The 23,041-nt window shown below is 40.4% G+C and overlaps 8 protein-coding genes across 12 annotated transcripts; 5 read left to right on the plus strand and 3 right to left on the minus strand.

The window, feature by feature from the left end:
* The first annotated feature begins 100 nt into the window (after window positions 1-100).
* LOC122330808 lies at window positions 101-3,999 on the plus strand. Of its 3 annotated transcripts, XM_043228135.1 has the most exons (11): window positions 101-240; window positions 351-761; window positions 848-1,010; window positions 1,117-1,184; window positions 1,281-1,461; window positions 1,572-1,820; window positions 1,888-2,059; window positions 2,154-2,284; window positions 2,434-2,545; window positions 2,885-2,938; window positions 3,869-3,999. In XM_043228135.1, the coding sequence occupies exons 2-10, from the start codon at window positions 555-557 to the stop codon at window positions 2,898-2,900; spliced, it is 1,299 nt and encodes a 432-aa protein (XP_043084070.1). In that variant the 5' UTR covers window positions 101-240; window positions 351-554; the 3' UTR covers window positions 2,901-2,938; window positions 3,869-3,999. The 3 variants fall into 3 exon arrangements, with proteins under 3 accessions (XP_043084070.1, XP_043084069.1, XP_043084071.1); XM_043228134.1 differs by lacking the exon at window positions 3,869-3,999 and having other exon boundaries at window positions 2,885-3,582; XM_043228136.1 differs by lacking the exons at window positions 1,572-1,820; window positions 3,869-3,999 and having other exon boundaries at window positions 2,885-3,582.
* LOC122330834 (histone H3) lies at window positions 3,747-4,442 on the minus strand. The gene has a single exon (XM_043228168.1). It carries the CDS (start codon window positions 4,291-4,293, stop codon window positions 3,883-3,885), a length of 411 nt encoding a protein of 136 aa, XP_043084103.1. The 5' UTR covers window positions 4,294-4,442; the 3' UTR covers window positions 3,747-3,882.
* Window positions 4,443-4,694: 252 nt separating this feature from the next.
* Window positions 4,695-5,529, minus strand: LOC122330842 (histone H2A). Its single transcript, XM_043228176.1, has one exon. It carries the CDS (start codon window positions 5,246-5,248, stop codon window positions 4,862-4,864), a length of 387 nt encoding a protein of 128 aa, XP_043084111.1. The 5' UTR covers window positions 5,249-5,529; the 3' UTR covers window positions 4,695-4,861.
* Window positions 5,530-6,091: 562 nt separating this feature from the next.
* Window positions 6,092-6,557, plus strand: LOC122330857 (histone H2B-like). Its single transcript, XM_043228190.1, has one exon. The coding sequence runs from the start codon at window positions 6,113-6,115 to the stop codon at window positions 6,488-6,490; it is 378 nt and encodes a 125-aa protein (XP_043084125.1). The 5' UTR covers window positions 6,092-6,112; the 3' UTR covers window positions 6,491-6,557.
* A 1,566-nt stretch (window positions 6,558-8,123) lies between these two features.
* Window positions 8,124-8,934, plus strand: LOC122330824 (histone H1-like). Its single transcript, XM_043228160.1, has one exon. The coding sequence runs from the start codon at window positions 8,141-8,143 to the stop codon at window positions 8,777-8,779; it is 639 nt and encodes a 212-aa protein (XP_043084095.1). The 5' UTR covers window positions 8,124-8,140; the 3' UTR covers window positions 8,780-8,934.
* Window positions 8,935-9,195: 261 nt separating this feature from the next.
* LOC122330847 (histone H2A) lies at window positions 9,196-9,809 on the plus strand. Its single transcript, XM_043228181.1, has one exon. The coding sequence runs from the start codon at window positions 9,230-9,232 to the stop codon at window positions 9,614-9,616; it is 387 nt and encodes a 128-aa protein (XP_043084116.1). The 5' UTR covers window positions 9,196-9,229; the 3' UTR covers window positions 9,617-9,809.
* Window positions 9,810-9,948: 139 nt separating this feature from the next.
* LOC122330833 (histone H3) lies at window positions 9,949-11,190 on the plus strand. Its single transcript, XM_043228167.1, has one exon. It carries the CDS (start codon window positions 10,187-10,189, stop codon window positions 10,595-10,597), a length of 411 nt encoding a protein of 136 aa, XP_043084102.1. The 5' UTR covers window positions 9,949-10,186; the 3' UTR covers window positions 10,598-11,190.
* Window positions 11,191-11,806: 616 nt separating this feature from the next.
* LOC122330792 (anoctamin-9) lies at window positions 11,807-22,086 on the minus strand. Of its 3 annotated transcripts, XM_043228101.1 has the most exons (26): window positions 21,914-22,071; window positions 21,055-21,687; window positions 20,895-20,969; window positions 20,587-20,661; window positions 20,044-20,166; window positions 19,468-19,610; window positions 18,354-18,403; window positions 18,205-18,272; window positions 17,812-17,891; window positions 17,571-17,705; window positions 17,317-17,410; window positions 16,753-16,813; window positions 16,599-16,681; window positions 16,081-16,185; window positions 15,816-15,983; window positions 15,664-15,700; window positions 15,475-15,586; window positions 15,259-15,316; window positions 15,077-15,174; window positions 14,677-14,873; window positions 14,433-14,585; window positions 13,572-13,719; window positions 13,372-13,494; window positions 12,425-12,518; window positions 12,224-12,336; window positions 11,807-12,150 (listed from the first exon to the last, which is right to left on the minus strand). In XM_043228101.1, exons 4-26 carry the CDS (start codon window positions 20,596-20,598, stop codon window positions 12,048-12,050), a joined length of 2,358 nt encoding a protein of 785 aa, XP_043084036.1. In that variant the 5' UTR covers window positions 20,599-20,661; window positions 20,895-20,969; window positions 21,055-21,687; window positions 21,914-22,071; the 3' UTR covers window positions 11,807-12,047. The 3 variants fall into 3 exon arrangements, with proteins under 3 accessions (XP_043084036.1, XP_043084035.1, XP_043084037.1); XM_043228100.1 differs by lacking the exons at window positions 20,895-20,969; window positions 21,055-21,687 and having other exon boundaries at window positions 21,914-22,086; XM_043228102.1 differs by lacking the exons at window positions 20,044-20,166; window positions 20,587-20,661; window positions 20,895-20,969; window positions 21,055-21,687; window positions 21,914-22,071 and having other exon boundaries at window positions 18,354-18,549; window positions 19,468-19,606.
* Between the last annotated feature and the right edge of the window lie 955 nt (window positions 22,087-23,041).

Below are 23,041 nucleotides of genomic sequence, written 5' to 3' on the forward strand. Positions count from 1 at the left end.
TGTTATACATGTCCAGTGTATATCTTACTCTAAATGTTCCCAGTAAAACCCATTCGCATTTATTACAGTCAACATCTCAGCAAGGTCCAAGTACACAAGAGTTCAGTAGTAAAACTATTGTTGAATTCGGATGTCAGACGAACACTATAAAATCAGCCGCAGAGATAACGCCAAATAAGCGATCAGCGGGCACTCAAACTTCTACAGACCCATTGAGGGATTTCCAAGTAAGGAGCAGAGGTATGAAGTACACACTCTAAATGTTTATGCTAATTGCTAACATTTAAAACGTCTCCATGGAAACTTGATTTGTAGTAGCTTGACGGGGTTTTTTTGGTTTTGGCACTTAGGCGTTCAGGCTACTGAAACAACATTCATGTTGCCAGATGTGCACCTGCCTCCGACGCCAACAAGTGGCTCGGTATTCAGACCAAGCAAGAGACCTCGTCTGGTGTTAGAGGAGGAGGAAAAGGATGACGCTGAATCAGAAGTAAAAGTGATTGACTTCTGTGAAAAAAAAATACATCGTTTTTGAAAGCTGTCTAAGAGAGCTGATGGGGTCCTGCCCAAATTGCAAGACAAAATGCGCAGTCCAAAGCAGACGAGTGGGAACTTTTGTGGCATTCACTCAACTCTGCGAAAAGTGTCAGTACCGCAGACGGTGGCAGAGCCAGCCCATCGTAGGAAGTACACCAGTTGGGAACCTGCTACTGTCTGCCGCAACTTATTTTACCGGTGGATCCTTCATTCAACTGCAGAAGGTATTTTATATACATTTCGATTCAATTAATTGGGAAGTAACTGTTGTATTCGGTGTGTATGTAAATACATGTTTCTGTATTCATAGATTTTCAAGGCCATGAACCTCCAGATGATGAAATACAGTGCTTTCAGGAAACATGCCAGGAATTTAATCGAGCCTAGCATCATACATAAGTGGAACAGAGATCAACTGCATCTTATTACAGCGTTGCAACAGCAGGGAAAGATACTGGTAGCTCGCACACCAGGTATGCTTACAACTAGAATAATATTTAGGTTGTTTATTGTAAAAGTATAGTAGTTTTCCCAATGTATTTTATTGCTTGTATCGTTTATGGTCTATTTTTGCCATAGGACACTTCGGTAGCTACACACTGATGCATGTGGAAACCAACAAAATCCTGGATCTTCAACTAATTCAGGTTAGTAACTCCTAGATATCTTCCAAGCTTGTTACTCCTTCTGCAATCTTTTACCGTTAACGCTTACACCTTTGAAATGTGCTGTACCTAAAACAGAGCAACGAGGTGAGAGGCAGTCGTCACAAGGAAAAGGAGGGATTAAAGCGTTGTCTGGATAAACTGGAGTCAAATGGTCTGGCTGTGGACTACATAACCACAGATAGACGCCCAAAGATTCAAAAGTACCTGAGGGAACACAGCATCACTCAGTTCTATGATTTGTGGAGTTTTGAGAAAGGTACGTATTTTTACTTTTTGTATTGAAATAGCTAGAAACGTGACCGCAGGCTCGTGCATGTACATTTCCGTTCGCGATTCGGTTATCTAAAAGCGTATGTGTTCGTACAGGGCTGTCAAAGAAACTAGATAAACTATCACAGAGAAAAGACTGCAAGGTGCTGAAGATGTGGTTGGCCGGCATTAAAAACCACATGCACCGGAGTGCGACTTCCTCCGTGTCTGGGCCAGAAAAGGCGGCGAAGTGGACCTCGCTGCTGAACCACATTCAAAACGTGCATGTTCACGAAAACCCCCTGTTCCCTAAATGTGAACACCCGGGCAGAGTTTCCAGGAACGCAAAGAAGTGGTTCCAACCAGGTGCAGTGACCCTGAACTGGTAAAATGTACAAGTCCTCTTCACAGTTTCATGCCTGTGCCTCTACAGGATCGGTGGAGCTCCACAAATTGGGAAAGGTGCTCTACAACAAAACGGTACTGAAGGACGTGGAAAAACTTAGCCACCGCTTCCAAACATCGTCACTGGATGCATTTCACACCCTTACTCTGCGTTTCACCTCAAAGAACAGGGCTTTCACTTTCATAGGGATGTTGTGCAGGTAACAGCCATAATGGCATATTCAGCAATATTACAAAAAATATATATATATATACTATTGAAGTTCTTTTTTGTGGGCTGTTCACTATTTACAGGTTGTATCTCGCAGCCACGCACTACAATGAAAATGCTGACCGCGACCAGGCAACAAGACCTGGACAGGTTTTTCCAAAAACAAAAAAGGAAGAATGCACAGCGAAGCCAGTGAGAACGGACCCAACATACAGTAAGTAGAAGAAAATGAAATGAACAAATAACACTAAACGGATAAATAACTGTAATAAAATAAATGAGAAACGAAACGAAAGACACGATCGATTAGTGGGTAAATAAAACAATATGGTGACTTTAGGGTTTTTTTATCTTTTCTTAAAGACTATGTTGATGACCTTATCAAGCTCCTGGTACACGAAGTCTTCCTGGACGCCACGCTATACACAGAAGAGCTTTGTGCAGTCCCCGTTCCACCACCTCTGTCTTTTACAGTGTAAGAAACCAGCAAAAGAAACATGTAAATGCGACACGAAAATATTTGTTATGAATACATTGATACAGAACTGTTTATGAATGTTTTAAACGTCTTTTAATCGTTTTTATGTAACCGGTTTTACACCTCAAACTCGTCTGAACAATTAATGATTTATGGCTTATTACACATGATCATGATGTTTTCTTTGTTTACAAAAAAAAAGAAAAGTCTTTACTGGCTACTTTGAATAAATCTATGGTATAGTACATCAATTGTAACGAATTTGTGCATTAAAAATAGTATTTATTTTGCGCGGTTCAGTTAATGTGAGAACTAACTTTTTTTTATGTTCATAAGCCCTCCAGGTAAATGAACAGACAACAACACCGGCCAATATTTTACATCATTAAGGTATTTGCATCATTTTTTGCAATAAGCTATTTAAAAGTTTAGACCCCCTCAACCTACCCATTGCACGGTAAATAAATAAATATACGAAATATGTTGGAAAATTACCATTTTAGTAACAATACAACTTGAAAATATCTTTTATATAATCCTAATGCTACCTGTAGAACTAACCATAACTATCTGTACACTAAAAACAAGATGCTCTGGCGAAATATAGAAGGTTTATATAAGGTGAAGAGCAGAATTTAAGTTGTCAGTTGCTCATCTAAATTATAATGTTTTTGGTGTATTTTGTAGTTTTATGTAAATAAAATAAGGCCGTTACAACATTCATGAGAATATTGGTAAATAATTCTAGGTGCTGTCAGTGTATCCGCACTGTAGATGTCATGCTGCAAATACGTTTTAGTGCCAATGTAGGCAAATATACATTTGAACAACATTTTACATAAAACATAACATCATGAGATCACTTTGCAAGATCATGGAGCTGAATTCCTTCTAACTAAAAATTACCTTTTTCTTACTTTTTAAGAATAAAGCAGAAAGTTCATATCAAAGTGCTTCACAATTATGCCATTAATAATAATAGTGGTATTCAGTAATTTTAAGATCTGAGTCACCACTTTAATGAGGAGCCACACACAATGAAATCATGAGAAACGAATGCTTAGTTAATAAGGACTACTGTATTTTGATGTCATTCACACGTATTTAAGTATATCTATGAATTCATGTTAGTTACTTAACATTCAGAAACATTCGAGCCATGCTTGCATTGTAGTTATATATGAAATAAATAAGTGAGGTAGCTTATAAGTAACTTTTACTGAATCATGAGAAAGATGTTACTTTCCATTCGTTTCACTCACGATAAAATTCTCCTTCAGTGCGATTTTGGTGGCTCTTAAAAGAGCCTTTGTGTTTCAGATGAAGCGTTGAGTCTAAGCGCGCTCTCCACGGATGCGGCGGGCCAGCTGGATGTCTTTGGGCATGATGGTGACTCTCTTGGCGTGGATGGCGCACAGGTTGGTGTCCTCAAACAGACCGACCAAATAAGCCTCGCTGGCCTCCTGCAGGGCCATGACAGCGGAGCTCTGGAAGCGCAGGTCCGTCTTGAAGTCCTGAGCGATTTCTCGCACCAGACGCTGGAAGGGCAGCTTGCGGATCAGCAGCTCGGTGGACTTCTGATAGCGACGGATCTCTCTCAGAGCCACGGTGCCGGGCCTGTAACGATGAGGCTTCTTGACTCCGCCGGTAGCCGGAGCGCTCTTACGGGCGGCTTTGGTGGCGAGCTGCTTCCTCGGGGCTTTACCACCGGTGGACTTACGAGCGGTCTGCTTGGTTCTTGCCATCTTCTTGTTCTCAGAATAATTTCGTTCAGTTGTAGCAGCAGCTTTTAAACTTTCCTGACACACTGGGCGGTGCTTCACCAGCGGTATTTGATTGGCTATTGTGTTTACATCGCAGCGTGACGTGTCCAATGATAGTGTGTTTCCTGTTTTCGAAAGAGCCGCGGTATCCTGCGTTTCCCGCTCAAATGATCTCTATTCAGCGTCCTGTTTTTGTTTTCCTGGAAGGCTTATTGAAAGACCTGACGAAAATATACTTTATATATTCTTTTTTATTTCCATAAAAGTTTCACGCGGTTTCTTATCTTCCCAATGCAGTAAAACACGTTCGATTCTTTTTCTCCTTTCATTTAAAGATGTATACCGTTTTTCTTACACTTAATCATCGTTTATAACGCTCATAGTTCGCCCTATTGATGCCGTTCATGTCTAACAAAAACAACGCAAATCGTGTGTACCTCTTAAATATAACTTAATAGTGTAATAGAACCAACGGCTCAAATCGCTCTTGTTAGTGAAAGTGGGTGGCTCTGAAAAGAGCCTTTGGGGTTTAAAATGAAACCGCTGTAATTTATTTAGTCTTGGCGGGTTTCTCGGTCTTCTTGGGCAGCAGCACGGCCTGGATGTTGGGCAGCACGCCGCCCTGAGCGATGGTCACTCCGCCCAGGAGTTTGTTCAGCTCCTCGTCGTTACGCACCGCCAGCTGCAGGTGACGGGGGATGATACGGGTCTTCTTGTTGTCCCGAGCGGCGTTTCCGGCCAACTCCAGGATCTCAGCGGTCAGGTACTCGAGCACAGCGGCCAGATAAACCGGAGCACCGGCACCGACGCGCTCGGCGTAGTTTCCTTTGCGGAGAAGTCTGTGAACACGACCGACCGGGAACTGAAGTCCTGCTCTAGAGGAGCGAGTCTTAGCCTTTGCTCTGGCTTTGCCACCGGTTTTACCTCTCCCGCTCATGATACCTGTTAAACAATTTCTACACGTTGACGCAGAAATAACATCGCTCAAATTCGAGAGTCAGCTTTTAAGAGAGCGTGCTCCTCTTCTATTGGTTAGAGTCGATGACAAATGAAAACCAATCACTGCTTGTCCCTCCAAATCCCAAACCCCTCCTTTTCCGATTCTCTTTGTTGCAGTCGTTCATTGCTCATGTGCAGTACTTTTTACTACAATAATTGAAACCCAGCCTCTAAAAAACTTAATGTGTATAAAATTATTGTTTTCATTTCTGTATAATAAACGCTGCATACACTATTAAAAATTATATATTAGATTTTTTTTCGTTTTCTTTTACATTTGGAAACAGTGGATTAAACCAGTCTGTAACATAAGACCTGGTGTAACGTTATGTCCTCCATTCACAGGCGCACATAATTTATATTTAATTTTACAGGGCATTTTCGTTTCATTGTTTAGAATTGGAGTGATTTACAGAATAAAGAGAAAACGTAATCATATGGCAATAGTATTTTGTTAGAGCATTGCTCTCCTTCCTCTAAAATATTTCAGTGGATCTTTAAGTGGATGAAAAGTTACACTATAAGATATTTGAAAACATTTTTTATTAAACGAAATGAAACAAAAAAGAGCGGGAACTGAAAGGAAATTCATTCACAACGGCTGACGTTGTTCAAACATGAAGCGGTGGGTGTGGCTATCAATTCACGCCTGTGATTGGCCAATGACACACGAGATCGTGGGGTTAGTCTATGAAAACACTCAATCAGGATGTTCTTTAGCTCTTTGAAAATTAGCATAGGTTGGTCAATAAAGAGCTCTGTTCTGCTTAGTTAAGGCAATTGGTACATCCGTGTTATCAACATGCCTGAACCAGCGAAGTCCGCTCCTAAGAAAGGCTCCAAGAAGGCCGTCACTAAGACCGCCGCCGGTAAAGGAGGAAAGAAGCGCAGAAAGAGCAGGAAGGAGAGCTATGCTATCTACGTGTACAAAGTACTGAAGCAGGTTCATCCCGACACCGGGATCTCTTCTAAGGCGATGGGGATCATGAACTCTTTCGTCAACGACATCTTCGAGCGCATCGCCGGTGAAGCGTCTCGTCTCGCTCACTACAACAAGCGCTCCACCATCACCTCGAGAGAGATCCAGACCGCCGTGCGTCTGCTGCTGCCCGGAGAACTGGCCAAACACGCCGTGTCTGAGGGAACCAAGGCCGTGACCAAGTACACCAGCTCCAAGTAGAGATCCGCTCCAGCTCTACGAAACCCAAAGGCTCTTTTAAGAGCCACCCATCTTGTCTTAAAAGAGCTTTTGATGTCGTTACCCCCTTTTTTTTTTTTTTGTATTCGCGGTGAAGCCTAATGACGCTTGTTCTCCGAAAACTTAACTGCTATCTCACTGTCCGAAAGAGTCGTGATGCTGTAATCAGTAATTAATATTTTTTTGGTTTAGTCCTTTAGTAGTCTGGCGTTGCTATATTGTAAACATTTTTTCTGTTGAGTAGATGAGCTCAAACAAAAATGTATGAAGATACTTATTCAAACTATGCAGAGTAAACAAGTGATGGGAAGTTTAAATTTTACAGACTCTGACCTTTGAATCATTTTAAAGAATATTGTCTTACTGAGAATAAGGTAAATGATTACATTACTGGTATCCACGTAAGATCAGTCACTGACAGTGATATAGGTTTTGTTTTTTTAGATTTACCTAAATCTCCTTATGATGTCTCTATTCTATGATTTTTAGAGCACTTTTGACCCATGGGTAAAGTTTATATAGAAATAAAACTAAAATATATATTAGTTGGTGTCTGTTTATCTAGGGTTTAGAAGATGGACCTGCTTCATCACTACTGACAGATAAAGAGGAGATGGGCAAGCATTGGAAGAATTTTAAAATATAAAAGGAAAAAGGTTATATATCTCATACTATTTTACATCTGACATCCTTTCATCCCATACAGTGATCAGTTTAATTTTCAGGAGGTCTGATGATGGTGTGGTGGTTGTCATCAATGCATCCAAACACACTGGAAATTCTGATTAGCCTACTTCCAGAGGTATGCTGTTTGCCATGGTTTATGATGAAAATATGTGCACTGAATGAATACCTGTGAACATTAGATTTTTCTTGCCGTTCAGAATCTGAAGATTAATACAACAATACAACTGGGTTACAAATATAATAATAATAATAAACTCTTCTGTTTGCATTGCCTTTTTTTCTGACAAGGGGGGGTAGTTTTACATATTTCAAATGAAATGTACTTTTAATCCAGATTAAATGTAGTGTATTACTTTTATATACAAGCCCCAAAAATTATCAGTTTTCATTTACCCTTTCTGAAACGGGCCTGATGAGTCACTAAGACTCAAAGCCTTCGGGTGTTTGTGCTTCAAGCTGCCCGAAACAACAGCTGTATGAAACACTGCACACACCCTTCACTGGTGCTAAATTCATTAAATGCAATTTCAAACTGTTTCTGAAACACAAAAAATAATTTTCTGATATAACATCCGCTTTTTTTACTTAAACAAGGCATTAGACGTACACGCGGCTTTGTTCTGAAGCTGATGCTCACCCCGAATTTGATCCAACCATTAGAAAAAAAACCTTTCTGTGCTGCGTATTTTAGTCTCTAAAGAAAGCCAAGAACCTCTGCTTGGGGTTCGCTTGGTTTATACTGCGTTAAATGGTTTTACTACTCAGATTTCCCCCTTAAATACAGGAGAAGAAAACACAAGCTCGAAAGGCTCGCGGAAACGCGCAGACGCAGAGTGAGTGGGTTGAGTCTATAAGGTTCTCATGGGTGGTTTAAGAGCGCAGCGCTGCTCAAAAGGAACTCATTGTTGAACTCAGTGTCTGAAAGACTGTAAACTCTCTTGAAAAATGGCAGAAACCGCTCCAGCACCGGCAGCTGCCGCCCCGCCAACCAAAGCGCCCAAGAAGAAGTCCGCTGTTAAAGCCAAGAAAACAGGTCCAAGCGTCAGCGAGCTGATCGTCAAAGCCGTGTCCGCGTCCAAGGAGAGGAGCGGCGTGTCCCTCGCCGCGCTGAAGAAGGCTCTTTCTGCGGGCGGCTACGACGTGGAGAAGAACAACTCCCGCGTCAAGCTCGCCATCAAGAGCCTGGTGACTAAAGGCACTCTAGCGCAGGTCAAAGGGACCGGCGCCTCCGGCTCCTTCAAGCTCAACAAGAAGCCAGCCGAGACAAAGAAGAAGCCCGTCAAGAAAGCGGCTCCTAAAGCCAAGAAGCCCGCGGCCAAGAAACCCGCTGCTGCCAAGAAGCCCAAGAGCGCAGCGGCAAAGAAGCCCGCCGCTAAGAAATCACCCAAGAAGGCCAAGAAACCCGCCGCTGCAGCCGCTAAGAAGGCGACGAAGAGCCCCAAGAAGGCAAAGAAGCCGGCAGCGCCCAAGAAAGCGGCCAAGAGCCCCAAAAAGACGAAGCTTGTCAAACCAAAGACGGCAAAGCCTAAAGCAGCTAAGCCTAAAGCTGCCAAGCCTAAGAAGGCAGCCCCCAAGAAGAAATAAATATCTGTTTCATTCCCCAACGGCTCTTTTCAGAGCCACCCACTTAACTCTAAAAAGAGCAAAAAGTGCAGTTCGATTCTTAAAGACAACACATTTTACTTGTTGACAGAGGATAGCCACAAAGTTATTAACGTTTATTAATACGAACAGCTTTATTGTACCCTAATCTAAACGTAATTAATTTAAAGCAATATTTACGAACACTTTTGTATTTACTTTTTCTAAATCATTAAACACTGTTTTCTGTCATGTTTAGTAAAAATGCAGCACACGACTGTCAGAGGTGAAGGCGTGGCTTTTTGGCTGTAGACTTTGGAGGGAAGTTCAATCATTGGCTTAAAGTTTTACAAGGCTCTAAACCAATGGGCGACTGGCACGCTAGTTTAAAAACATTGTAGCAAGAAGGTTGTCGTTTTTGTTATACACATCTGTTTGCATTTACGTTTCGCAATGAGTGGACGAGGTAAAACCGGCGGTAAGGCCAGAGCAAAGGCTAAGACTCGCTCCTCTAGAGCAGGACTTCAGTTCCCGGTCGGTCGTGTTCACAGACTTCTCCGCAAAGGAAACTACGCCGAGCGCGTCGGTGCCGGTGCTCCGGTTTATCTGGCCGCTGTGCTCGAGTACCTGACCGCTGAGATCCTGGAGTTGGCCGGAAACGCCGCTCGGGACAACAAGAAGACCCGTATCATCCCCCGTCACCTGCAGCTGGCGGTGCGTAACGACGAGGAGCTGAACAAACTCCTGGGCGGAGTGACCATCGCTCAGGGCGGCGTGCTGCCCAACATCCAGGCCGTGCTGCTGCCCAAGAAGACCGAGAAACCCGCCAAGACCAAATAAATTACAGCGGTTTCATTTTATACCCCAAAGGCTCTTTTCAGAGCCACCCACTTTCACTAACAAGAGCGATTTAAGCCGTTGTTTCTATTACACTATTAAGTCATACGTAAGAGGTACACACGATTTGCGTTGTTTTTGTTAGACATGAACGGCATCAATAGGGCGAACTATGAGCGTTATAAACGATAATTAAGTGTAAGAAAAACGGCATACATCTTTAAATGAAAGAATAAAAAGAATCGAACGTGTTTTACTGCATTGGGAAGATGAGAAACCGCGTGAAAAGAATATAATATAATAAAAAAGAATATATAAAGTATATTTTCGTCAGGTCTTTCAATAAGCCTTCCAGGAAAACAAAAACAGGACGCTGAATAGAGATCATTTGAGCGGGAAACGCAGGATACCGCGGCTCTTTCGAAAACAGGAAACACACTATCATTGGACACGTCACGCTGCGATGTAAACACAATAGCCAATCAAATACCGCTGGTGAAGCACCGCCCAGTGTGTCAGGAAAGTTTAAAAGCTGCTGCTACAACTGAACGAAATTATTCTGAGAACAAGAAGATGGCAAGAACCAAGCAGACCGCTCGTAAGTCCACCGGTGGTAAAGCCCCGAGGAAGCAGCTCGCCACCAAAGCCGCCCGTAAGAGCGCTCCGGCTACCGGCGGAGTCAAGAAGCCTCATCGTTACAGGCCCGGCACCGTGGCTCTGAGAGAGATCCGTCGCTATCAGAAGTCCACCGAGCTGCTGATCCGCAAGCTGCCCTTCCAGCGTCTGGTGCGAGAAATCGCTCAGGACTTCAAGACGGACCTGCGCTTCCAGAGCTCCGCTGTCATGGCCCTGCAGGAGGCCAGCGAGGCTTATTTGGTCGGTCTGTTTGAGGACACCAACCTGTGCGCCATCCACGCCAAGAGAGTCACCATCATGCCCAAAGACATCCAGCTGGCCCGCCGCATCCGTGGAGAGCGCGCTTAGACTCAACGCTTCATCTGAAACACAAAGGCTCTTTTAAGAGCCACTCAACTATTCACTTTAAGAGCTTCGTTGTTTCAATGTCGTAGACGTGTTGTTAGAAATGGGGGTGAAAATTGCAATAACGACGCCGTTCAGACATTCTCGCCACAAAATATAAAAACGAGCGAGTGAAACTTCACAAAAAACATGAATCCGATTCACCTAAAAAAGAAACTGCTCACCATGATCAATTGCTACCATCTAGAGGCCAGAAGTCAGAAAAGCCTAATTTGAACATTTATTTAATTTTGGATAAATTGTGTTTGTTGCAAGTTAAGGTCTTTTTTTTTTTTTTTTTTTTAAGTAATCTACGTTTTAACCCATAAATTCTGTTGTCAACGTGTTTTTAAAATTGTGAATAAATATCTTTACCATCTAAAACTAGTATTAGATGGTCGTTTTTCTACCTACTTTTATTCTTCTTTTTATTATTATCATTAAACAATTATAACATCTGGACTTGTGACAGCACCGATATGTTGTTCTGTTTGTTTCTGTTGTCTATCTAATGCGTTTATTTGTTTTATGGAGTGGTCACTGATATATCGGGTGTAATAAATACGGCATCAAGGACTGATTTGATTGCTGATTCAATCAAATATCAAAGGTACATTGTTACAAAACTCTCGTTGCTTTGATTTCTAATCTATTTCTGTGGAGAAAAATGTGATAAAATTGAGAGGTCAAAACATCGACATCATTGATTTTATTTAGTTACATTCTGAGAGAACAGAAACCACAGCACGTTCATTACCTTCATACATTAAAAAAAAAAAAAAAAAAAAAAATATATATATATATATATATATATATATATATATATTCAGGGCATTTATGATGAGAATAATGCATATTAATTTTATACTGTATATACATCTTATAAAAAGCAACAAATAGGCTTACTTGCTAAAAAATAATCAAATATAAAAAGTGCAAAACTATATACAATATGTGCAACTAACAAATTACAAATTTTATATCAAAATATTCAAATGCGTTTATTTAAACTGCCTTTAGCTCGGGATCAGTAAGATTGATTTATTTGAAATAAATTAATACTTTATTCAGCAAGGACGCGTTCAATTAATCAATAGTGATCAAATAAATGCAGCCTTGGTAAAGTGAATATACGTATTTTAAAAATGTAAAAAAAGAGAAAAAAATCCAAACTTTTGAAGAGTAGCGTATACATATTTATACGCATTAAACAAAACCGATTTATTGAGCAGTCATTAATTCACAAACTGACATGCAATAAAAAAAATAAAAATTACCACTTTTTTTTTTTTAAATGTAAAACCTTTAATCTTTTTATCAAACTAAGGTGATTAGCAACAACCAAAATGCACAGTCTTCTACAATGAGGACCGAAGAATTGCATGCAGGGGAATCTCGTCTTGGCTCATTTGTCTCACATACTATTTAGCTTCTTTGCTTTTTTCTGTTTAGATGGTCGTTTTGAATTCCCATTCTCCTTAAGTTTGGTCAAAGTATCCTGTTGTGCTCTTTGAGCTCTGAAAAAAAAAAATCATGAATTTTTATTTTTTTATGACATTGGTTTTATTAACGAAAGTTCTTGTTACTGACCTCAGTTCTTGCTTGAGTCTCATGAGTTTATCATACAGTCTTTCGTTTCTCACATCCAGTGGTGAGTTAGGAACAAACCAGCTTGCCACACACTTAAAGATCACCACTACGTGCTGGGTCAGAGAGAGATGATAAATTGAAAGAACGAATCCTTATCTTAATGTAATTATCTTGAATCGTGTTTTTTTTGTGTGTGATTACCTCAAATAGAATGATGAAGACCAACCGCGCTGCTAGAATGACCCAAAACTGATTAGTTAAACTGAAGTCTTCGTTACTTCTGTAGTCTCTGTAGCTTAAATGAAAACAATACAAAGTCAACACCTAGATTTGTTTAAAGAACCAAAATGTTTTTGTTGAGCTAACTAGAATTTAAGATATGAGATGAAGACATGAGATGATGAGACATAAGCTGCCTGCTGAGCGTGTAAGAAATCTTTCTGCTGCAAATACAACATGTATGAAATAACCCCCCTGCGGCTGAACTATACAGGTGGAGCTGGGGATGGAGAAGGTTTTCTGAAACGCTACAGCAAGTTCCTTGATTAAAAGAGCACCGAATCTGACTCAATCTCCGACGACGACTCGCGTCAAACATCACCGAGGCTGAGAAAAGTACAGCTACAGACGGATGAGTGTCATCGTCACCGTTTTCCATGTTCAAGGCCAACCAGCGCTCACTTATATTACTGATAGTTCCTATCGTACTGTTTTAGACCCTACTCTTAAGGCTTCGATATGCTTTCAACAAAATGAAGAACGGACTGATACAACGTCACGTTTGGCTGTAACAAGTGGAGAAACATCCGAAACGTGTTTTCCAAAGCCATCAAAAAGATTAAATGGACGTAACGTTGCGATAGCTAAATACACGTGTTTCAGGTTGCTACGCCATACTGCTACTGAAACTAAAAGATGGTAAGAAAGCTTACTATTCGCTGCTGATACAACCAAAGGAACCAATTAGCTGTGCCATGTGATAATGATCTGTGTTAGACCTATTGCTCCACATAGAGTTTAATGACAGAACTTTGGATTTGTCTGCTGTTTCCTACTCTCAACTTCTAATGTCATGCTCATGTTGCTAACACTGATTCTCTATTCAATAACCCCAAATACACGGACAGAGAGATAGATAGTAAAATTACCTGCAGTGCGTCACATTTATGCCACTGTAGGTGACCATTTGACCCCTTGAGAAATCATCCCTGACTCTCTCATCACTTGTATTGGCAATGGATAGAGTGTTGTTTATGTATCCAGCCATACAACTTAGAAACACACAAAGAAGATTAAAAATACAAACCTGTGCACTTTGGAATATATAGATCACGTAGGTCCAACTCACTCAATGCCAGAAGCACTGCCGCCGACGCAAGGCCCATAGAGGTACTGGTAAACCAGTCGTGGAATGAAATCAGAAGATATACCAATGACCAGGCCATTAGCAATGACTGCAAGCATACCGATCACCTCAAGCACATCCGTCCAAACACCTGAATTTATAAAAAGAGTCATAAATACGTGACACTTCTTTTCCATGACCATTTTCCATCCTCTCAATATTATTCGCCAAGTTACGTTATACTGTGACAGATTTATAAAATATCCTGCACTGACGTTTGCTCTTCAAACTGATGAAACCAACTTCAAATATAGCTGTGCTGAAATGCAGGTGACCTCAGATCATATTGACATGGCTGATGATACACTGGGCAACTTTCTGAGCAATATTTCTTGGGCACTTTTCCATTGAGAATGGGTTAAACATTTATACCTGGATATTTTGGGCATTGTGTCTCACCTAGTTGCCCGTTGAAGGCAGCTTTGCCCAAAGTTGCCCGACAACATTGCTCAGAAAGTTGCCTCCATGTATCATCAATCTTACGACATGACATCTCGCCATCACGCTGGATTTTATTTCGTCTTATGAGGCAGAGGGAGAGGCAGAAATGCATAAAGCTGGAATGTGCAACTTTATTCCATGCTGCCATCTCGACAAGAAACAGTATGCTATCTTTTTTATGCTTCGCTCGCACTTTATCTGGTTTCAGAAAAGATGTGCAATATATTCTTTTACAATGTAGCTCATGTATAGTCGATATAAAAAAACTGGATGATGAGTAAAGATGAAGATAATACAGTTTGAGTTTCACAAAAATTTGGTCTAGGAAGGAAAAACAAGACTCTTTTCACAGAATATTCTTACCAATATCGTTGGCCTTTGTTGGCACCAGCCTGCGCTCAAGGCTCACCATCTTAATGGCATCCAGTCGAATCTCAATGATGTTGTTGAGCAGAGCCAACAATGGAGCCAAAGGAAATGCAGCTACGAAGATAGTAGTGAAACTAAACTGGATCACTGGGGAAGGGAGGAAAGGACGAGGCACAAATCAGATATGTGTCAAAAACAGTTACAATTGTATCTTTAACGATATTTTCGAGAAAAGTACCCATTTCCAAGAACTCGTTGAAGAGGCTGAAGCGATCCGTTTTAATCAGGCTGTAGTTTCTGTGGATTTCTTCGAGTTTGCAGTTCTCACAGAGTTCGGATCCTACCTTGGCATTCATACACTCCTTCTTATAGCATTTGAAACACCTTCTCCTAAACTTCTGGGTCTTTTTCCTCTTCATCCACCGACTAAACCAGCTGTTAATAAGTTAATAAACAGCAGTTTTACAATGTTCTCAAAACGAACCCGTTAACGTTTTATCCTTTTGCTGTTTTTAAGCGAGGCTTAAATGAGGCTGATACACATTTGGAACATAATTTTCAGTATTTCTTTTTTAATATATGGCTTCCGTTTTGAATATGTTAGCATTGCCCAGTCTCAAAAAACTAATTCTACTTACGGACCAGAATATTCAAAGATGTTGTTGAAGGTCTGTTTAAGTACCATGATAACCGACATCTGAATGAACAAATCTGTGAGACAGCCACTTGGGTGACACTGAATTTAAAGGGATGTGGTATAGCATTAAAAAATCAGCAAGAAAAAGTGAAACAAACTGTAGAGAAAATGATAACATCGCACCTCTTCCAGTCTCCATATGCCGGATATCCTCACATATCCTCCAGGATGACCGTTAATCCTAAAACACAAACCGATATTTACTGCTCACAACTTTGGTCTTCAATTACGGTACATTTTTATTCCACTTAATGTGTTATAATTATATAAATGTTGTAATTTAACAGGACTGTGCAAAACCGATACAATTAAACTTTAATTTCCAGAGTTTTTAATTACCTTCCCAGAAAAAACGCCGTGTATATGAGAGAGGAGAACATTGTAAAGAACTGGAATATGAACATCTTGACTGTGAAGCTCCTTTCAATGGCCGCATGGGAGTGCTTATTCTCTGTAAGCAAAACAGTACGCGATGAACAAAGACGGTATACAGTCAAAATGTTTGATATTTAACCCTGTTCCACTGACCTATTTCACTCAGCTTCATAGCTACTATGCAATTGACCTGGATAAAATAAGCGTACACGGTTGTTATTTTCATCAGAGGTTCTGTACAAACTCAACACAAAATTAAGACAACTTTATGTTCTCTGACAGATTTGTAGATTTGTTGCTTTTACCCGGGTCATGACGGTGATGGTGATGTAGTGAAGCACGGCTCCGAGCATCACGGCAACCGTTTGCGAATTTTCCGTAATGACCTTCCAGGGACTGTTTTCGGCCAGGAGCACAGTAGCGATGACTCGACACACAACCAGGACGTGGGTCAAACCAATGATGATCAGCAACTGATGGCACAGCACCAAAGAAATCACCGAAGCCAATTAAACCATGCATATATGAATATATGAGTAAAGTTGGTACTACATGCCTTCAGTTTCTTACCATGAGAGTGACTAAAACCAGTACAACAGTAGAGCGCAGGTAAGAGTGCCTGTGTCTTTTAGGTTCGCAGTGTGCATTATTTACAATGTCCAGAATCAACTCCTCCTGCATGATACATCACACAATCACATGCTATAAAACCACACGAAACGTTTCATCTATTCGCAGCTCCTGAGAAGGGAACGAGACGCTGCATCATCAAATCGGCGCAGCGTCTGAGAGCTTCACTGTGACCAATGGGGAAGTGTTTTACTTTCAGTTGTTTGCAAGATGCATTTCATTCTTTGCAAATTATTTTTCAAAATGATTTATATACTAACCAGCCCCCAGCCTAAACCTAACCATTTCTCAATATTATGCAACAGGACGGTGTACAGATAACTTGTGAAGCATTTCAAGTCTTTTTAAGCCAAGGTTTTAACGGCTGAAAATGATTCTTCTCCATTAACGCAGGCAATGCTGCTACTGCCCCCTTAAAAGCATCGATGGTTGTTATGGAGACTGTTGCTTGTAAATACCTCTTCCTCACACCAGTCGAAGACCTTCCATGCACACACGTAAGATGATCTGTGGCGCTTCCAGAACTCCAGAAACACAGTAGCTGCGCAGAAGATTAACATCTGACGAAACACCGACTTACAACGCAAATGCGGATGAAGCTGTAGAACTTACCCCACACTGCCATGAACATGGCGAACGCTACCGTTCCTTCATTATCAAACAGAAGGCTCACCTGCAAATGAGACCCGGTGTCAGCACATATTACAATAGTTTTACCTTTATTTTAAAAAGGGCCCATGCAGCTAACAAGGAAAAAGGCAAAGTGATACGTTCTAAAGCACAAAATCTATTCACACCTAGGCTATTTTCTGCTTTATTCAGAGCTTACGCTAATATACAATCATTTTTTGCATGCCGCAGACCATTGGTTTTAGCAGCGTCAGCAGCCAATGAGCTTGCACCGCGACATTCAAATACTTAGTGCTTGCTGTAGCAGTTCCAGAGTGCTCAGACTCCCCCTACATCCCCAGCTCCACCTGTATAGCACTGCGGAGTTATTTCACATATGTAATGTAGCGTTACATAGCGTTAATATGTAGCGATGTGTTTAAGGTCTGATGTGAATCGTGTGACGGGACCGTGAGTTTTCTGGTAAGCGAGTATCATGCTATATGTGTGGGTATGTAAATACGTAACCATATCAGTGCACAGTAAACTGAATGAAAAGCACAGTACCTTTGCATATAAGCAGGTTTCAGAAAGCTCCCACACTCTGCATGTTTTATCGCACAGAGGGCACATAATTACATTTGACTGGCACACCTCCTTTCTGCGTACACACACACACACACACACACACACACACACACACACACACACACCAGTCGGTTTTACTTAGGACCCATACTTTACATTAGTCTATTAAACAAAAGTTAACAAAGTTGACCTTAACATTAAACACTGAAGTATATAGATCTCAGGTTTCTCACATCAGAGGACTTGTGTTGTAGAAGGCCACGCCGTACAGGAACACTATGAGACCAATTAAAGAAGCAGGAATCAAGAGAAATGTGTACCAGCCCAGCCACAGGAAATACAGAGCCACCTTCTCACCAAGGTAGTTTCTGACAACACACAAATAAATTCATCAAGAAAACTTCAAATACAGATTTTTAGTTTATGCCAGAACGAGAGCAAATCTCGAAAGAATTGAAGGTCAAATGAGAGAACCTGATGTTTGTTATGGGCTGTCCTTTGAAACACGCAGACCAACGAGCCCAGCTCTGCTTCAAATCTTTTTGCTCCCTTTTCTAGAAGTAAAAGAGCACAATTTAATGTTGTTGTTGTTGTTGTTTTTTATGAATATGCTCCGTCTCCTCGGATAAAGTAATCCATATTAAAAACCAACACCAGGTCCAGTCTTTCCCATCTGAGCTCATTACTGTGTAACAAATCATACCCAACTCTGGAGATCAGATCATTTTCCTGCAGTGCTAGTGTTGAAAACGTAGATACGTGTGCAGTTATCCCCCCCGAGATACAGTTAAACACATCTGCGTTAAAATATACAGTTAAACAAATGGTGAGTGGACTCGAGCCAGAGGATATCAAATAAAAACAAACCTCGTGTAAACAAAAGTGGGTCTCGAAAACATTTTTTTTCATGAGATCTGGCAGATATTCTGAAACACCTAAGGTAAAGCAAGAGAAGGCATCACTAGGATGGCGCGATACAGTAATGTAACGCAGTGACTATGTGAACTGTTACTCACCTTCTGATTCAATGAATGTGTGATGCAGAATGAAATCAACAATACGAATCCTGAAACAGAGCCACGGTGCAGATCATTATTTGCTGTACGCAATGCGAACCGTGACTATGGCGTCTTTCAGGAAATGAAGAATCGGGCACCGCTGTGCTGTTGCGTTTTGGATGATTGCTTGGCTTGACTTGTTCATACGGACCATCTGGCAATTTAAGTTGAAGCGTTTCGCTGCGTTAGTTTTTAACCAGTTTTGTCTTTAAGATACATCGCGCATCTCCTGAGTTACACGCCAACACGAAGGAGCATTTTTGTTTGCTAGCTCTAACTGGTTTTTTAGGTTTCTCATTGGTTTTCTAGGTTTCTCATTGGTTTTCTAGGTTTCTCATTGGTTTTCTAGGTTTCTCATTGGTTTTCTAGGTTTTCTAGGTTTCTCATTGGTTTTCTAGGTTTCTCATTGGTTTTCTAGGTTTTCTAGGTTTCTCATTGGTTTTCTAGGTTTCTCATTGGTTTTCTAGGTTTTCTAGGTTTCTCATTGGTTTTCTAGGTTTCTCATTGGTTTTCTAGGTTTCTCATTGGTTTTCTAGGTTTCTTTTTTCTCATTGGTTTCATTGGTTTCTCAGGTTTCTCATTGGTTTCTAGGTTTCTTTCTCATTGGTTTTCTAGGTTTTCTAGGTTTCTCATTGGTTTCTCAGGTTTTCTTTTTCATTGGTTTTCTAGGTTTCTTTCTAGGTTTCTCAGTGGTTTTCTTTTCTAGGTTTCTCATGGTTTTCTAGGTTTTCTTGGTTTTCTAGGTTTCTCAGTGGTTTTCTAGGTTTCTCATTGGTTTTCTAGGTTTTCTAGGTTTCTCTAGTGGTTTTCTAGGTTTCTCATTGGTTTTCTAGGTTTCTCATTGGTTAATTGTCTGTGTCTGCGTTTAGTCGGTTGCGTTTCTCCTGTGCTTGTCAATTCGATATCGATATTGATCCTCCCTCTCCTCTGGCCAGGAATCTGTCAGTCAGTTGATAAACACTGGACCATGATCTATCATGATTTAATAAAAATGTGCCTCCTGTGGTTTTCAAACACATTCTGAGAGTTGTGTATGTGACGTTCTGGATGCGTTTTTTTTTTTTGCGTTTACCTGATTGACTGAGGTATAGTACCCTGCTGGTCACAACTCCAGTTACAGGCGTCAGACACTTTCAAGAGATACCGGTAAGTCTTGAAAATGTTTTCCGGCGCTCGGATGCAATAAAACACCTTATCGTCCTCATCTCCAAATTTCTTGCAAAAAAAAACCATAGAAAAAATAGAAAGAAAAAGAAAAATCACCAAATATAAAGAGTAAAGCACACATATTTGACAATAGTTTTATATATATATCTGACTGGAGTATTAATACCAGTCCTCGAATATTATAATAAATCAGCACCATTACATAGTTTTGGACTATAATTGTCCTAATAATATTAATAATTCTAGAGATACATTTGTTCAGAAACAAAGACGAGGCTAATGTTTGAAACTGTCCAAAAGAGAAGTGCACTTAATTGTTGTGTCAGCAAACGCGCAATCGTTCAACGCTTTTATACGGAAACAACAATTACTTACATATCAAAAAAGTGGAATATCCTCCTCTTGTTTCAAGGCATTGCTTATTTATTACATAAAAAACAAACAAACCGAGAACTCCAAAAATGGAGAAAAGCTCACTTACATATACATTCAATTTCTTCTTCTTTAAAGTTTCGATGAAAGCTGTCTGTTTTCTGAATGCGTGGTTGTTCTCATCCTCTGAGATTTTTGCCACAAGAACATAATCGAAGGTCAGAGGTGGTTGCTGAAATTAAAAAAGAATTATTATATTAGCATAAATACTTACATTACATATACCAGTTACAGAAATAAGCACTATGTATCATTGTAGTGACTGGTCTGTATAAACTAATCAATTTAAATCATCTACCATTTGCTAAAAAAAGAAAATATTATATATATATATATATATATATATATATATATATATATATATATATATATATATATATATTACTCAATTAAATTATTAAAATAATAATAATAAAAAATATATAATAAGACATTTTCCTTTCTTTGCATTAACTATACAAGGCTCATCAAATCATATTTTCCAATTATTTGTTCCACTGACTATATATATATATATATATATATATATATATATATATATATATATATATATATATATATATATATATAGGTCTAACTGAATGTGCCTTACCACTGGTGGCATAGACGGGATTTCAATGCCATTCTCATTCACAACTCCAAAGGTTTCTAAAAAGTCAATGCTGCCCTACAACAACACAATATACACAGTTCAGTACTATAACCTCAGGACGAGAAACGGTGGAAAAGTGAAAGTTTTTATTTGCATTTTATAAACACACACACACAATGTATTTCGTGCAAACAAAAAAAAGAATATCGTATAATAATCGCACGATGTAAGATGAGAGATCGCAGCAATGTCAGCTATTTTTGGCGCAAAAAATTCCCTTTAGATCAGTATCAAACTCGTCCATTTACATTTCAGTCAGTTTTGACGTCGCATCCTTGCCCCGATGTAAAGCAATCACAGCTCCGTGCGCGTTATGCTGAAAACTGAAACAAAAAACGAACACATTTTGGAAAGTTCTGGAAAACTCTGACCGACCGCCAAAGTTCTACTTTCATTCGCCTGACTAACCTTAAGGTTGTGAAACCAAGACACCAAGTAGACTTTCTTATGAGAGTACGCCTGCGAATGCCAAGAATACCTTCCTGCTGACTAAAGTTGTGAAGTCATGAGGGTTTTGTGTGGTTTCTGCTTTTTTCAATAGCTGCCGTGGTTCGCGAACCAATCTGGGATCTGATTTTCGATCTGATTCCACTGCGTCTAGCCGTCGACACTGGTTTTCTTGAAACCAAAACAAAAAAATCAGAGGGCCTCAGAGCTCTGTAAACGTCCCGCAGCAACACGGGCAAAGATCCTGCGACAATAGCCAACGTTTCGATTGGTAACGAAAGACGCTTTGTGTCGCTCGGCGTGTCCTAAACACAGACACCGTGTCTATAGATACCGCTTCTCCACGACAGCTGCTGGAGACAACTAAAGCTCGATCAACCGACCGTTTCATGCCAAACTATTGTATTTCCGATCCTCAACCCTTTCGCGACTTAATGGAAGTCTGCGTTTGGTTCTGTTGCTTCCCTTAGATTCGCAACTCTCCAGGATTTGCTTCTCTTTATCTACGTCGACACTTCATCTGAAACACCTCCTCTGAAGTCACCGACTTTGACGTTGCTTTGGGCGCAAACGATTTCTGTAATCTCTTCGTTCCTGTCAGAACAGCAAAACAACACTCGAGGTCATTAGAGAAAGCTCGAAATTTAAACCCGTAGCCTATATTTACACAGACGTCCTTCTTTCGGGTCCTTAACTTCTGCTTGATCTCCATCTTTTTACCAAAGTCAGGTGGCTCTCAGTTTCCATGAAGAATTAAGAGACGTTTGCCCCTCGGAGGCAAGAGCACTGATGTCAGAAGAGCGGCTGAAGTTCAGCTCACCTGCCTCCGGTGGTTCATGTTTCTCTCCATCTTCTCCAGGTGTGTGACGGCCGCGCGAGATCCACGCACTTCGGGCCGATCTTTAATCGTTCGCCATTACAAACCGCACGGGAGATTCACGCGAAACTCTAACAGACTTCCGCGCCGCGACGAGGAACTAAACGGCTATTGTTGGCTTCACTGACAACGAAGCCGAGGAATGTGGCCGGGCTACTCTGTCGTGACGTCACAAAACGTGCGCTCAAGACTGATAAAAAAAAAAAAAAAAAAAAAAAAAAAAACTCATCATAAGAGCGAAAATAACCCAAACAGCTTCGTCACAAGAGCGCGATAACCCAAACAGAGAGGTCGGGTGTAGCTCCCTTTTATCTTTTATATTAAAACAACAGCGATTCTGCAAGTCGCTAAAGAAAAAAAAAAGTTCTGAAATAATAATAATAATAATAATAATATACGCTTAGGCTCATTTGAAATATCATTTTGCCTACTTAGAATATTCAGCAAATCAATACAATATGCAATACAAATCAGTGTTCATCCTGTGGCCCTGGCAGATAGTCATATCAGGTCACTGCAAACGAAAACCATAGCCCTTTTTTTTTTTTGAATCTGCGTGCACTTCGAGGTTTTGCCGACAGGCGGAAGCACGTGCTCTAAAAAAGGAGCCGTGCACGCGGGAAAGTCCCCTTTGGAGTCGAGTGATTCGCGGTGAATCATCCGATTGGAGCGCTTCGGGTCATTTAGCGAGCCAGTGCTCTGATAGGCTCGGGTTCAAAAAGACGAATTCATCATGTTGTTAACAGGTAACGCTAACATTATGCTATAAATGTCTGTCTGTCTGTCTGTCGTATAAAAACAAGGATATACACATATATAATTACTTGCATCTTCACAGCGCTTACACTTTCTATAACCAATCATTAATTAAATCAATTAAGCTTCATCAAATAAAAAAAGATCTGCTCTGAAGATGTGATCCTGCGGTACAAAATTCATTTATAGTTAAGTCAAACACATTAGATGCCGTTAATTTGACCTAACCAACCTAACACATGAATCAAGCACGGTTAATATAGTTATGCATGCAGTTGTCGGTTGTTTATTAACTGTTGATAATGTTAATCTTGT

The sequence above is a fragment of the Puntigrus tetrazona genome, chromosome 25 (assembly GCF_018831695.1).
Source record: "Puntigrus tetrazona isolate hp1 chromosome 25, ASM1883169v1, whole genome shotgun sequence".
Classification (NCBI taxonomy): Eukaryota; Metazoa; Chordata; class Actinopteri; order Cypriniformes; family Cyprinidae; genus Puntigrus; species Puntigrus tetrazona.

Coding starts and splice junctions, on each gene's coding strand:
- LOC122330847 (XM_043228181.1), top strand. CDS start 9,230: ATGAGTGGACGAGGTAAAACCGGCGGTAAGGCCAGAGCAAAGGCTAAG.
- LOC122330842 (XM_043228176.1), bottom strand. CDS start 5,248: ATGAGCGGGAGAGGTAAAACCGGTGGCAAAGCCAGAGCAAAGGCTAAG.
- LOC122330834 (XM_043228168.1), bottom strand. CDS start 4,293: ATGGCAAGAACCAAGCAGACCGCTCGTAAGTCCACCGGTGGTAAAGCC.
- LOC122330808 (XM_043228135.1), top strand. CDS start 555: ATGGGGTCCTGCCCAAATTGCAAGACAAAATGCGCAGTCCAAAGCAGA. Junction 762..847: donor CCTTCATTCAACTGCAGAAG/GTATTTTATATA, acceptor CTGTATTCATAG/ATTTTCAAGGCCATGAACCT. Junction 2,285..2,433: donor GAGAACGGACCCAACATACA/GTAAGTAGAAGA, acceptor CTTTTCTTAAAG/ACTATGTTGATGACCTTATC.
- LOC122330792 (XM_043228100.1), bottom strand. CDS start 21,943: ATGGAGAGAAACATGAACCACCGGAGGCAG. Junction 16,682..16,752: donor CATGTTCATGGCAGTGTGGG/GTAAGTTCTACA, acceptor TCTTCTGCGCAG/CTACTGTGTTTCTGGAGTTC. Junction 15,587..15,663: donor TATGAAGCTGAGTGAAATAG/GTCAGTGGAACA, acceptor TTTTGCTTACAG/AGAATAAGCACTCCCATGCG.
- LOC122330857 (XM_043228190.1), top strand. CDS start 6,113: ATGCCTGAACCAGCGAAGTCCGCTCCTAAGAAAGGCTCCAAGAAGGCC.
- LOC122330824 (XM_043228160.1), top strand. CDS start 8,141: ATGGCAGAAACCGCTCCAGCACCGGCAGCTGCCGCCCCGCCAACCAAA.
- LOC122330833 (XM_043228167.1), top strand. CDS start 10,187: ATGGCAAGAACCAAGCAGACCGCTCGTAAGTCCACCGGTGGTAAAGCC.